This window comes from Nannobrachium achirus (assembly GCF_963921795.1).
Source record: "Nannobrachium achirus genome assembly, chromosome: 19".
NCBI classification, from domain to species: Eukaryota; Metazoa; Chordata; class Actinopteri; order Myctophiformes; family Myctophidae; genus Nannobrachium; species Nannobrachium achirus.
The window spans coordinates 29770088-29782502 of NC_137826.1; the positions used below are offsets into that span (position 1 = coordinate 29770088).

The 12415-nt window shown below is 45.3% G+C and overlaps 1 protein-coding gene across 1 annotated transcript in view; it reads left to right on the forward strand.

The window, feature by feature from the left end:
• Positions 1 to 3717: 3717 nt before the first annotated feature.
• phldb1a (pleckstrin homology-like domain, family B, member 1a) overlaps positions 3718 to 12415 on the forward strand; it is a gene marked incomplete at both ends in the record, with an annotated part of 31815 nt that continues 23117 nt past the window's right edge. Inside the window, 5 exons of the mRNA XM_080749371.1 lie at positions 3718 to 3777; positions 4861 to 4984; positions 6090 to 6260; positions 7823 to 7948; positions 9474 to 10615. Of these exons, the coding sequence (XP_080605497.1) occupies positions 3718 to 3777; positions 4861 to 4984; positions 6090 to 6260; positions 7823 to 7948; positions 9474 to 10615 (1623 nt within the window). The remainder of the gene's footprint in view (positions 3778 to 4860; positions 4985 to 6089; positions 6261 to 7822; positions 7949 to 9473; positions 10616 to 12415) is intronic.

The following is a 12415-nucleotide window of genomic DNA, read 5'->3' on the forward strand; positions in this document are numbered from 1 at the left end:
AAAAAGCTATACATAAATGTACCATAAAATAACACGTTTTTTAGCTATTTTCTTTTTTGGTTTGTTCGTTTTCAAGTCATTTTACAGTGGGGGGCTGAAGCCAGAGGCTTATTTCCCTCTGCTTTTTCCAACTCCTTCACCAGCCACCCAGTCAATGTGCATGATGACATTTAGTGAAGACCACCCTTGGAAAATGTTTCCTTTCTTTTGGCATTTAGTTGTAAACTTTCTCAGCAAGCATGGGGGCTTCCATTCAGCTGTCCCCCCCACCCCCACTTCCATATGTAACTTTCACGTCGCTTTGAGAGTCATCAGGGAAGTTGACTCATAGAAAGCCTACCTGCTGCCCTGCAAGCCTCGTTTGACGAAGACCATCTGGTAACTTAGCAGTCTGTATTTATTTGTTTGTTTTCATTCCCCTGAATGAATCGTCATCTGCTCCACTTCCTGCCTCTCTTCTTGGGCCTTGAACATGGGAAAATACTTGGTGAGATCAATAGTGACTCTCTCTACTTTCTCTCCCCCACTCGTTTTCTTCTAGCCAGATTGTTCCTGTGGGACTTCTGAAAAGATGGCTCACATGTTCACTCACTTCCTGTGGAACATAGTATTTTTGTATCCCAGCTGCAGTGATGCCGCAGCAATATAACACATCTTGTAAATCATTATTCAACAGTTTTCCAGATTGGAAAGTCCCCTCCTTTGTTTTGTCAACAGCACATAGAGCACAGAACAGGAAGCTGAAAGGAACCACACAAGGTCTTTTCCACCTCCTACTCCTACGCCACATGTCCACGTATTTCCACTCTGGACCCCAACCAATGTCTGTTTTACTAAAACATCATTCTAGATGTGTCCTTACACTCTTACACTACAATGCAGTGATCGGTTCCCAAACTCTGATCATCTGGTGTGTGGTCCCCTTCTGATCTCTGAACAACAGCATCCACCCCATGAGAACCAAGTTCATCTCTTCCGCTCTCTGAAGACGGTCTGAACTTGACCCTTGGGACGGCTATTCCGAAATGTTTTTGAAACTGGAGTTCAGGGCATTTGTCAAATTCTTTAACCCATCGGGGGTCATGGGGGATTGTTTGTAAAGAAAGTCTGAGGACAGAGGCGGACGCTGTGACCTTTACTCTGCAGAGACCATAATCTTGGCAGGACACCTCAGAGGTTTGTGTCCCCCCTCTGCCGCGTGTCAGGGGTGTAACTCTGCACCAGCATGGGGGTGGGGAGGAGGGAAATAGCAGAGGAGCTTCTCAGTGTGAATGAAGTAAGCACGGAGACATAAACAATAATGTGGACACTGCTCTTTGGATTAATTTTATGTGGACCTAGCTTCTATTTGGACTCTCTACGAGTACAGAAATGGTAAGTGCCTAATATCCGTTTACAGTACCATGAATACAGTAAATTGTTGACAAGATCTGTCAACAGCACTGTACTGTATACACTACTACAGCATTTTAACATTTTTCAAGGACATTTCTCAAGGGGTTTCATTTCTGGATGTTAAGGTATTCACCAATAGCTTTTCTTTTTAAAGCTTTTTAAGCTGTTGTCCATCCTTCCATGGCCAATCCCAGTCTATATTTCAATTTAAGTAATTTCTCTTTAAAAGTAGCAGACCAGACTATGTGGCGGGTTGTGTCTATTTTCAGAAGCCAATACCAACCCTGAAGGGCTGAACTGCCCCCATAATCACAGGTTACAGAGGAAAGCCACATGGAACTATTTCTTCAGCTGGGTGTGTGCATGAAATCAGTGAGGCTTGTGGGAGTTTTATATGCGCGTGGGTGCGTCCGTGCATGTTTTTTTTTTTTTTTTCGTGCATGTGTATGTGACACGCACCATCGTGCCTGTCCCTCTCGCTGTCCTGGAGTCTGCATGTGTGTATTTGGCCCAGAGCCGGCCCAGTGTTGACAGGCGGTGGGCTGATAGTAGAGGAGTAGGGGCCGGTGTCACAGTTGAACAGTGGGATGTTCTGTTCTCTGGGTCACTGGGCCCACTGAGACTCACATTGTCAGATAGAGTCTTGTGGTTTCACCCAGCTGCCTCATCTGAAGTGACATCACAGGCTGAATGAACGCCGATGCCGCCACAAGGCATCGAGTCCACAGGCAAAACGTTGAGATTTGATGTCCCAGAGTTTGAATTGAAATGTTGCACAAACCCTTACTGTATATAAGCTAGAAAGTTACAAACTTTGGAATTTGTTATTAATTTAATAGAATTGAAATTTCCTAAAGGATATCCTACTCCATCATTACTTATTGTCCATCAGTGTCTGCTTATAGAGACCTTGCCCTGCACGAACGGTATGTCACTTGTAAATACAGCTCTCCAAGTTATTTTTATAGGTGACGGGCAACAGAATGCTACTCAGAGTTGAGTAATGGCTGACATTTTCAACAAAAAGAACTGGCCGAGGGGCGCCCGCTGGCCTAGTGGTCAAGGCGCATACCACATACTAGGCTATGATGCCTGCTGGCATCGCCGGTTCGATTCCCGATCCGGACGACCTTTGCCACATGTCATTCCCCATCTCTTTCCCCATTTCCTGTCAGTCTGCTATTCTATCAAATAAAGGCATAAAAAGTCCAAAAAAGAACTGGCCGAAATGATGCATTCAAGGGGAACAAAAGTAGGTAAAGGTGTGTGGACAAGTGTCACCGATGCCAATTATGAGCATTTTAGCCTGTTATCTATGAGTTCCAGGGCCCCATGTCAGCTCTGGGCCTCCTGAACCATTCAGGGTTTTCTCCCTGTGTGGCGCCCCTGTCTGTGGGTGAGAAAAGACAAGGCCACGGTCTTGTAGCTGACACGCATGTCATGATGAGTCATCTGCATGTGTTTGTATATGCGTGCACGTGTGCATGTACAGTGTGTGTGTGTTGTAGGCATGTCTAGTCCTTTGTGGTTGTTTTCCTCCTTGGCTGATGATGGTGTATTCACAGCTGGAACTAATCTGTAGCATCTGTCTGAGAGTGTGGGGTTTGTCTGCTATTGTGCTTGTGAGAGCCATGAGTCATGGTGAGTTGTGATCAGAGGAGGTAGTGATCTGAACTGTATACTATACAGAAGTGGTCCTCAAACATTATTATGTCAAGGAATCGACCCCTATTTGATCACAGACTACTATCTGAAAACCCACAAGTTGAAATCTTTGCGAAAACGCATCACATCAGAATGTGTTGTTAGCTTGTAGGTCGGCTATTTTCAAATAGCCGAAATCTTTTGCAATTTGCATAATGACATTTATAATCCCTTTAACGGCACAGTATGACAATATCACAGTAACAGCTGTTGGGGTCCTGTTCAGGTGCATAATTGCTGACATTATTGACAGAAGGTGGCAGCAGAGATAGAGTTACTGTAATACAAAGGTATTACAAAGGTATTACAAAGGTAGCCATACAAAAATGTTACAGTATGTTGTAAGATTACAACACACTGTAAAAGTAATGCCAACTTTTTGATGTATCCCATGTTGTGTTGCTTGTTACGGGGAAACAATGAGCCATTATGACAGTTCTGACTGTGTGCCTTGTCACATGGCTTATAATTGGGACAGAGGGGTTTCTAAGCAGAGCAATGTTCCTATTGTAGTGCTGCTGTGTAGAGGCAGAATTCCCACTGGTCTGTTATGTGTATTGCTGGTGCATGCTGTAGGATCTTCACGTGCCAGATGGTTGCAGTGATAACTCAGCAGACATGGACCGTGTGAACTGGAATACAGCGCAGCATGGCAGACAGACACACCAAGTCTTACAGGTGAGCCATAAAGGGACCTTTAATTGTTGATAACATTTGTTTAATCTACACCAGTCTGTAGTTGTCAGTCTATTTACTTTTAGTTTGTTCAGAATAAGCTTCAACCCAAATTTGTGTATGTGTGTGTGTGTGTGTGTGTGTGTGTGTGTGTGTGTGTGTGTGTGTGTGCGTGCGCGCGTGTGCGTGTGTGCGTGCGTGTGTGTGTGTATATACTATACACACACACGCACGCACGCACACACGCACGCACGCACGCTCGCACGCACGCACACACACACACACACACACACACACAGTTATACACATAATTCTTTTTAAATTGCTTTCTCTTTAGGCTATACTACAGTATCCCTAAACCTCTTTGCCCTTTTTACTATTTTGAAAAACATTTTAAAATACTTCAAATAGCCGATCTACATCGACATGTTGTGAGTAGATCAGCTGTTTTTGAAAATAGCAAAGGCATGGACAAAAAGGTTGATTCAACTTGATACCATACAATAAACAGTTAAATTTGACTCAGAACTGTGTACTAATGGAACCAAATGGACCTTTACGGGTCACTAAGGAGTTACTATGTAGTACTGTATGTGCACAGTATGTAGGCCTACCCACCCCTGCAACGTCAAGTACATGCATAGTATGCTTTAGTTTTGAGGTCAGCTCTGTATCACAGAAACAGAGCTGGTATATCCAGTGGTGGATCATTAGGAGCCACAGTCAGCATCAACTGTGCTTATACTCTGTGTTATGTACCAGTCATGATTTAAAACAAATGATATTAATATTGTTACTGATCATATTCATACTATATTCAAAGGGATATGCTTACTTAACAGACCTTAATATGGACTTTGCTACATATGCACTTAATACAGTGGTGTGGTACAGTGAGGACCGGGTAGTGATACAGTATGTAGCAGTGCCGTGTTATGTTACACATTTTTGAAGAGTAAAGATAGGTAGCTCTGGGAGGGTCTAGCTTAACTTTGCAGTGCTATGAAATGTAATCACGATACATGATAGATTATCAAATGATATGTAAGGTGCTTGAAGATGTTTTCCACCTATTTGTGATGACAGAGCACCCCTTTGGACCTGTTTGAGACTGGCAAGTCTTTGAAGGTCCAGGCAGAGCGCCCTCATCTGGTTAGTTTGGGAAGTGGTCGTCTGAGCACAGCCATCACCCTGTTACCACTGCAGGAAGGTGAGCCCTGCTAGGTGTGTGTGTGTGTGTGCGTGTGCGTGTGCGTGTGCGTGTGCGTGCGTCCGTGCGTGCGTGCGTGCGGGTGTGTGCGTGCGTGCGGGTGTGTGTGTGTGCGCGTGCGGGTGTGTGTGTGCGTGCGTGTGTGTGTGTGTGTGCGCACACACGCTTGTGCGTGCACAGTATCTGAGCAAACTTAGTTCGCATGATGTAAACAGTCCTCAGTGTACTGTATGTGTCCATTGCCTCTATACTATAGGCTACTTTATAGATATTGTTCATCCGTACATTCCTGGCCTCTGTGTTGAGCAAAACGTGATGTAATCTGTATCCTAGTCACTAGTCAGCCAAATGGATAGTATGCACAAGGATGCTATTCATATGCAGTCAGATCTAACACGGGTTGGACCTTTCACAAGCAAACAACACAAATTCCTTCATACAAAGAATCACAGCATTCAGCTGAAGTTATGGAACTCACGGGTGCACCCCCAACACAAACACACACGCACAAAGGCACACATGCACAACACACACACACACACACACACACACACACACACACACACACACAACACGCACGCGCACACGCGCGCACACACACACACACACACACACACACACACACACACACACACACACACACACACACACACACACACACACACACACACAGCATTATTACTGAAAGCATTCTAAGATTATAACACGGATACAACAGGGATCATATTCACACAGCAGTCAATGGGCGTTTACAATTTACCTGTAAATTCTATCAACTTCTGTGATTTCTCTGTTGCCATCTATCCAGCAGCACATACTGTGGGTGAAATTCCTAGTTAAAGAGTTTACTTTAGAGGCCAAAAGGACACAAACAGGGTCAATGTGAACCTATTAGTCTGCCGGCCTAAGATTGTCTTTGGGGTGAACGCCTGTCATTTCCCATTCAAGCACTTGTTCAGTCTGATTCCATTGGTAACTTGGTCTTGCAGCCATCACCTCATGTGAGATCTGTACTTGGTCTGTGACTTACGGTATAACCACGGTTCCACACTGCTAAAAAGACATCCCAAGGCCAGCAGTGATCATGTGTTGTCTACTGTTGCAGGAAGGAATACACTGGGGAGTGAGGGTGCAGACATCCCTCTTCAAGGTGCAGGCATCTCCGCTCAGCACTGCTACATTGAAAAGCAGGCAGGCAGCATCACCCTGCACCCATGTGGAAACCAGTGCTCCGTAGACGGCCTTCCAGTCACCAAGCCTGTTCGCCTGACACAAGGTAGCACCTCACACACACTACAAAACATAGACAATTAGGCTACCTGTATTGCAATATTGAAATGATTCTAAAGATGTTTTAGATGGATGGAATAGTCTGTGGTAGTTGAATTATGGAAAGCAAACCACTCTTATTTCAGTCATTTTAGTTGATGTGTTTTGCAAATTGGTACGTGCCTTTGTTGTCGCTCCATCCTGCACTGTTAAGTCTCTTGATCATGGCATGATGAAGTTTTATAGCTCAAAGTTGAGAGAAAGAGGAGAGCACAAGGGGCAGTTTTACAATTGTTGTGTGTAGACTGTCTAGACAATTGTAAAACAGACCCTTGTGTTCTACCAGTGGTATGCAAACTTGCCCTCATAAGGGGCCAGGCATGTCCCCCTCCCCCGGTTCAGCCCCCACCTCCACGAGCAAACCGCATTTGAAGCAGAGTTCTGGTCGGTGGGTGTGGAGGCAGCAACTGCTCAGCAGCAGCAACACTACTTCAGGCTTTGGATTAAAGGGACAGGACTATTACTGAAAAATATGAATCAACATCTCTGCTAATTATTCACGACTGGAAACAAAGTTTCAACATCGGATTATTTGAGGTATGGCATTGATGTCACTGTGACATTGTCACATGATTATTGTGTTCCTGCTGGCTTGACAGATACTTGTATAATCCATCCCTAGGTTATTATGGCCAATTGGCCATTATTATTTGTATTTATTTGTTTTACAGTGTTTTGGGCTAAAATGTGTTTGTTATAATTTATAGACCCCATGATAATCTGTCATGTTTCAGACCACTGTTGAGCTGAATATCTCTTCCATTCATTCCATCATTGTTCTGCCCATGTCTAAAAGGCCTTCCAGTCTCCTATCTCTCATGCTTTATCACATACAGTATGCCCTCTCTCTCACCTGTTCTGTGACTGTGGCCACATGTTGCCTTGTTTTGTGGTTTACATTCAATACATTCCACAGTCAATGTAAAAGTGGACTTGAACACATCCATCTTCTATTGTTCTGTAATGGTAGCTACAGCTTAAAAGTAGAAAGCACAAGCGTCACAAAGTCATTTTTAGGAACCTAATGTATAGGACTGTGTGTGTGTGTGTGTGGGGGGGGGGGGGGGGGCAAAAGTTGCTTATGAATCATGTTAACCTAGCGAGATTAAAGTGGATACGTGGGATCAAGTGTTAGTGCTTTGTTAAATGTAGTCCTGTAAACCCCCTTTACACATAAATATGAGCAGCTGAGTTGAGTTTGAATGCTGATTGTCAAAGCTACCGTATTTTCTGCACTGCAGCAGCAACACTGTGTCCCTATTTGTTTTAGTATAGGCAGAATTGTAACGTTAGGCCCTAACGTTCGTAATTTGAATGAGTGTATGTCTTGGCTGTCCTCCACCTAAACAATGGCAGCATGTAACCTCCTGGGTTTGAATCATCTGCTGCTCATCCAAAGGGGATTCACCCTGGGAGGGAGAGGGAGGGAGGGAGGGAGACATTAGGCAGTTGCTACTCTGCTACATAAACACACCTGCTCCTTACACATATGTTTGTTTGCCCTGACAGGGTGCATGCTGTGCTTTGGTCAGTCAACCTTCTTCCGGTTCAACCACCCAGAAGAGGCTCAGAGGATGAAGAGCATGCTGCCTGGAGGAAGCTATGGATTTGGCACCCCAAGATCTCACCACATTGGTATGAAAGAACAAAACAAAACAAAAACAATATTTTCCACAAACAATGGGCCGGGACCAATTTGTATGGGTCTTGAGTACATTTCCTAGAATTCCTACAAACGTTTTAATTGTAATAAAAAAAGAAAATAACATAAAATAAAAATCCATATATTAAAAGAAAAAAGAAAAAAAAAAAACTTTAGGAAATAGTGAAAATAGCAGATCGACAAGCTCACAACAAGTCATATTGTGAGGAATGGTAAGTCTTGATAGACATTTTCACATGACATACAGTACAGTACGTAGCGACATCTTGTACAGGTCTCATTATCTGTGGCCTACATATTAATCTATTTCAGTCATGACACAATTTAGGCATTTGTAACTCAGAGAGTGGCTCGTACTGGTGATTCTCAAAGTGGGGTAAGGGTCGTTGGGGGGGTCCCAAGTAGAGCCTCATGGTTCTGTAACTCTGAAAGTGTACAAATGGAACCAAATCCATTCACAAACATTGGTTCCAATTGTTTGGTCCATTTGTAAACGCTCAGAGTTATGGGGGTCCTTGAAATGAAACAGTGTGACGGCCACTGCTGCAGATTCTATTCTCCTATGACCTTAGAGGTTTTGACGGGTGGTGCCTGACCTATGAGCCACCACACCCAGTCTGGTGGGCGTGCAGCCCACTCCTTCCTGACCAGGCCCAGATTGCATCTGCCCCGATTGAAGTATGGGGCCATAGCTTTTATATTTAGCAGCACCAATCCCTATAGGATTACAACACATAGGAGAAACCAAATATCCTGGGTTTGGTCAGAGTCCACGCAGTAGAACAAGGGCTGTGTGTGTGTGTCATTTTCTATGATCTTTGTGAGGACCAGAAATCCCCACAAGGATAACAAATCCAGAAGAAAAAGGTCAATATGTAAAAATGCCATTGTTAAAGGGAAACTAGGTAACTTTAAGACCATTTTTAATATATATGCAATACATTTTTTAGCAGTTTCCCTTTATCAGTCACTATATTATTGTGCTGGGGAGTTTCCTTGTAGAAAGACACCTTCCCTCTGGGTGTATTTTGGTTTTATTCCACTGTTTATGTTGACATTCATCCCTTGGAGGGACGTTTTTGTCAGGGGGAGTCCTTTTGAACTTGTGCACAGGTAATTGATAGGGCCATAAAAGTGTCAAGTGATCGTTAGTGATCTCTCTTATCAATAAAAGCATCAAAGCCAACTACCTGTTTGATGCCTGTCATAGAGGGGAGGGGGAGGGGGGAATGTGTATGTATAGACACATACTTGCCTAGTTTTAATTAATGAAGTTGGGATGTTTCCAAAAAGTTAATAGTACGATAGTGTGTGTGTGTGTGTGTGTGTGTGTGTGTGTGTGTGTGTGTGTGTGTGTGTGTGTGTGTGTGTGTGTGTGTGTGTGTGTGTGTGTGTGTGTGTGTGTTTGCGCGTGTGCACACATATGTGTTCCTGAGTGGCTATACTTTCCATGTATTCTCCATTCTAGTTCATATGCTTCCATGTCCTTTCTTACAGATGTCCATGGTGCTCTGAATGGAAGCCACCAGCTTGCTGCAGGTGAGAGAGGCCACCCAGGACAAGGCTCCCTGGCCAGCAACATAGAGAAGGACCTCCAGGACTCTCTGGTGCTGAAGGAATGTCAGGGCTCCCCCTCCTCAAGGCCTAGAAAACATCACCTGATTTCCCAGTCCCCTCGGCAAGCCATGCTCAATGGAAGAGACAGCGGACTGCAAGGGGATGCCTGCTCTTATTCCAAGCCAGCAGCCACATCAAAGGACTGCAGCTATGACAGAAGCTCCCCATCCTTGCACCTTCCTGGTGAGACGCACGGAGCATCAGCTCCTCCGGTGCCTGCCCGTTCCATGCGGTCCGCCCCCACCAGCCAACCTCCTGTTCCGCTTCCTCGGACCATCTCTGCTGGGGCCTCCGCTGCTCCTGCAGGGGGACAGAGAGTGCCAGGAAGCCCTAAACCTTTAAGGAGCGTCCAAACGTCATCGAGCCCTACACCAAACTGCAGAGGGCCAGATCAGGAGGCAGAAAACATTAGATCAAGTCACAGTCCATCCCCGATCTCTAATACGAGACTGACTCCCAAAATGCCCCTTGTAGCTCCATCAAGCCCTAGGTTAAGAGGCTCTTCCCTGCAGAAGAGATCGCCGAGTCCCCTGAGAGAGCCCAGTCCGTTGCTCTCGCACACTGACATTCTGCAAAAGTACAGGGCTCCCAGCCCCTCCATGTCCCGCAGAGGTACCCCAGGATTCCACGGCTCGTCTTCCTCCCTCTCCTCCCATACGTCCACTGTTAAGCCAGTCTCAGGGAGTCCTCGGGCCCCACGCAGGCCTGTGATTTGCTCAGAGGAGGAAAGTGTGAGGCCACAGAGTGCTCAGAGTCCATCACTGACCTGGGGCTTGGTTAAAGAGCAGGGTGGGGGGCATCCGGGGGGGCCGGGCTCTTTGTCTGGCTCGTCTCCTCTGACCAGCCCTCAGAGCCAGAGAAAGGCTTCTTGCACCGCAGAGAGCAGAGACCCTTTTCTGATGAAGCCTTACACCAGGGGACGCAAAAACAGCATCTCTGAAATCAACGACGAGGACGAGCTGCTGGAATATCATCGCTGGCAGATAGAGGAGAGGCTCCGTGAGCAAGAGATGGAGAAGCTGGTAAGTGATTTAGGACTGAACTGAACCATGTATAAATATAAGACCTGATCCATTTCTGTTAGAATGGTTCAGTTCACATTTCAGTGGTGATCTTGGATTTGTACTTTGGCATTCCTAAAGACACATATGGTCCTCCTCTCTCTGGAGTCCCTGGTTCCTATGAGTGGGTGGTCTTTTTCTTCTGTACAGTATGTCTGTTTCTATGCGTTAGTTGACAAGGATTTTAGCCTGCTAGCAGACAGCAGGTCTGAGTGTCCTGGCACACAGCCACAAGCTCAGCTCCCCATGGTGCTGGTGGCATGGTTTACCAATTTGGCTCCAGTCTGAAATGCCAGTGTACATTCCCCAGCCAGTCTGAGGGTACATGTGCAGAGGGCATAGCCAGATACCTCTCATCACTATGTTTAACCGATAAAAGAGCGACCTTCACATATTAAGATGCCTCCTCTTGACTGCAAGCTCCCACTTATTCATAGAAGCCCTAAAAGAACAAGCATAGTTCTTACCCATCCTCAGTCCGCTCCCACACACCCACCCACCCACCCTCCCTCCATCATTCCTCAGCCCACCCCAGCCGGGGCCTAACAGCTGAAGGGACCACAGAGGGGGCAGTTCCCGTCTGTCCATGAGCACAGGCTATTTCAGGAACCAAGAGGTTTCTGGTAACAAATAAGACAGTTAGAGACAACATGCAACTGTGGTGGAGTGGGAGGTGTCTGATCACTATGGTTTCTGTACAGTATGTGTGTAAACATGGAAGATACTCTCCCCAATGTGTTAGTTTCTCACACTACAGGGTTCTCATATATGATATAACTAGTTAGAGTCACACATTTGAACACGTCATAGCATGGGTAGTAATTGTCTCTCCTCTCTGGAACAAGGGCAATTGTTTTGTAATTGGATTCATGTGTTGAAAGTCAAATACACAATGCAGGTAATGCAAGGCAAGTTCATCTAACTATTAATGTACAGAATGTCTGTCCGCCCGCCGTCCGTCTGTCGTCTGTCTGCATGCTGACATCACTGATACTAAACAGTGTCGCCACCATCAGCCGCATGCTGAAACAATGCCCAAATTTGGAGATGAGCATGCTGACATCACTAATACTAAACAGTGCATTCGGTAAATTAATTGCAAATGTAGGTCGCAGTTTACTATCAGAACCGTCACAGCGTGTCTATAGACGTCCGTCTGTTCGTACGTCCGGGTGTGTACACATTTTTACTTGCCACTCTGACATCATGCTCTGGCTTCACTGTGATGTCACACTAACAGAATCCCTTTTATGCCCATATATGGAGTTCCCTGATGTCATCAATATTAAGCCCATATCTAACAGGACTTCATATGGGAATGCCCATCTATAGAGGCCACATCGGCCACAGGATCCGCCAAGACAGATGGCTAAGACAGCCCATATCTGTGTGGCTGGTTCTACAGTCAGGGATCTCCATGTATGGGCATAAAAGGGTATGATGTCATATGTCATTACATCATAGGACTTTCACATTACGAATAACTGAGTAAGCATGTTTGGGCTCTTACAGCATATCTCCATATACAGTACATGGATGGGTACCGGGGTCTCAATATATGGGTAACTGGTCCGATATACATCACTGGCCAGATGGCCAAGACATGGGGTGAGGCCGCGTCTCAGCATCTTACTAGTAGTTAGATAAGTCATTTTTGGGCAAAAGAAAAAGAAACATGTTATAACAGTATTATAGTATTAACAGTTATAATTTGTAGTCAGTAATCTCCTTTATATGAAACACCCATTCAGGACACAGAAA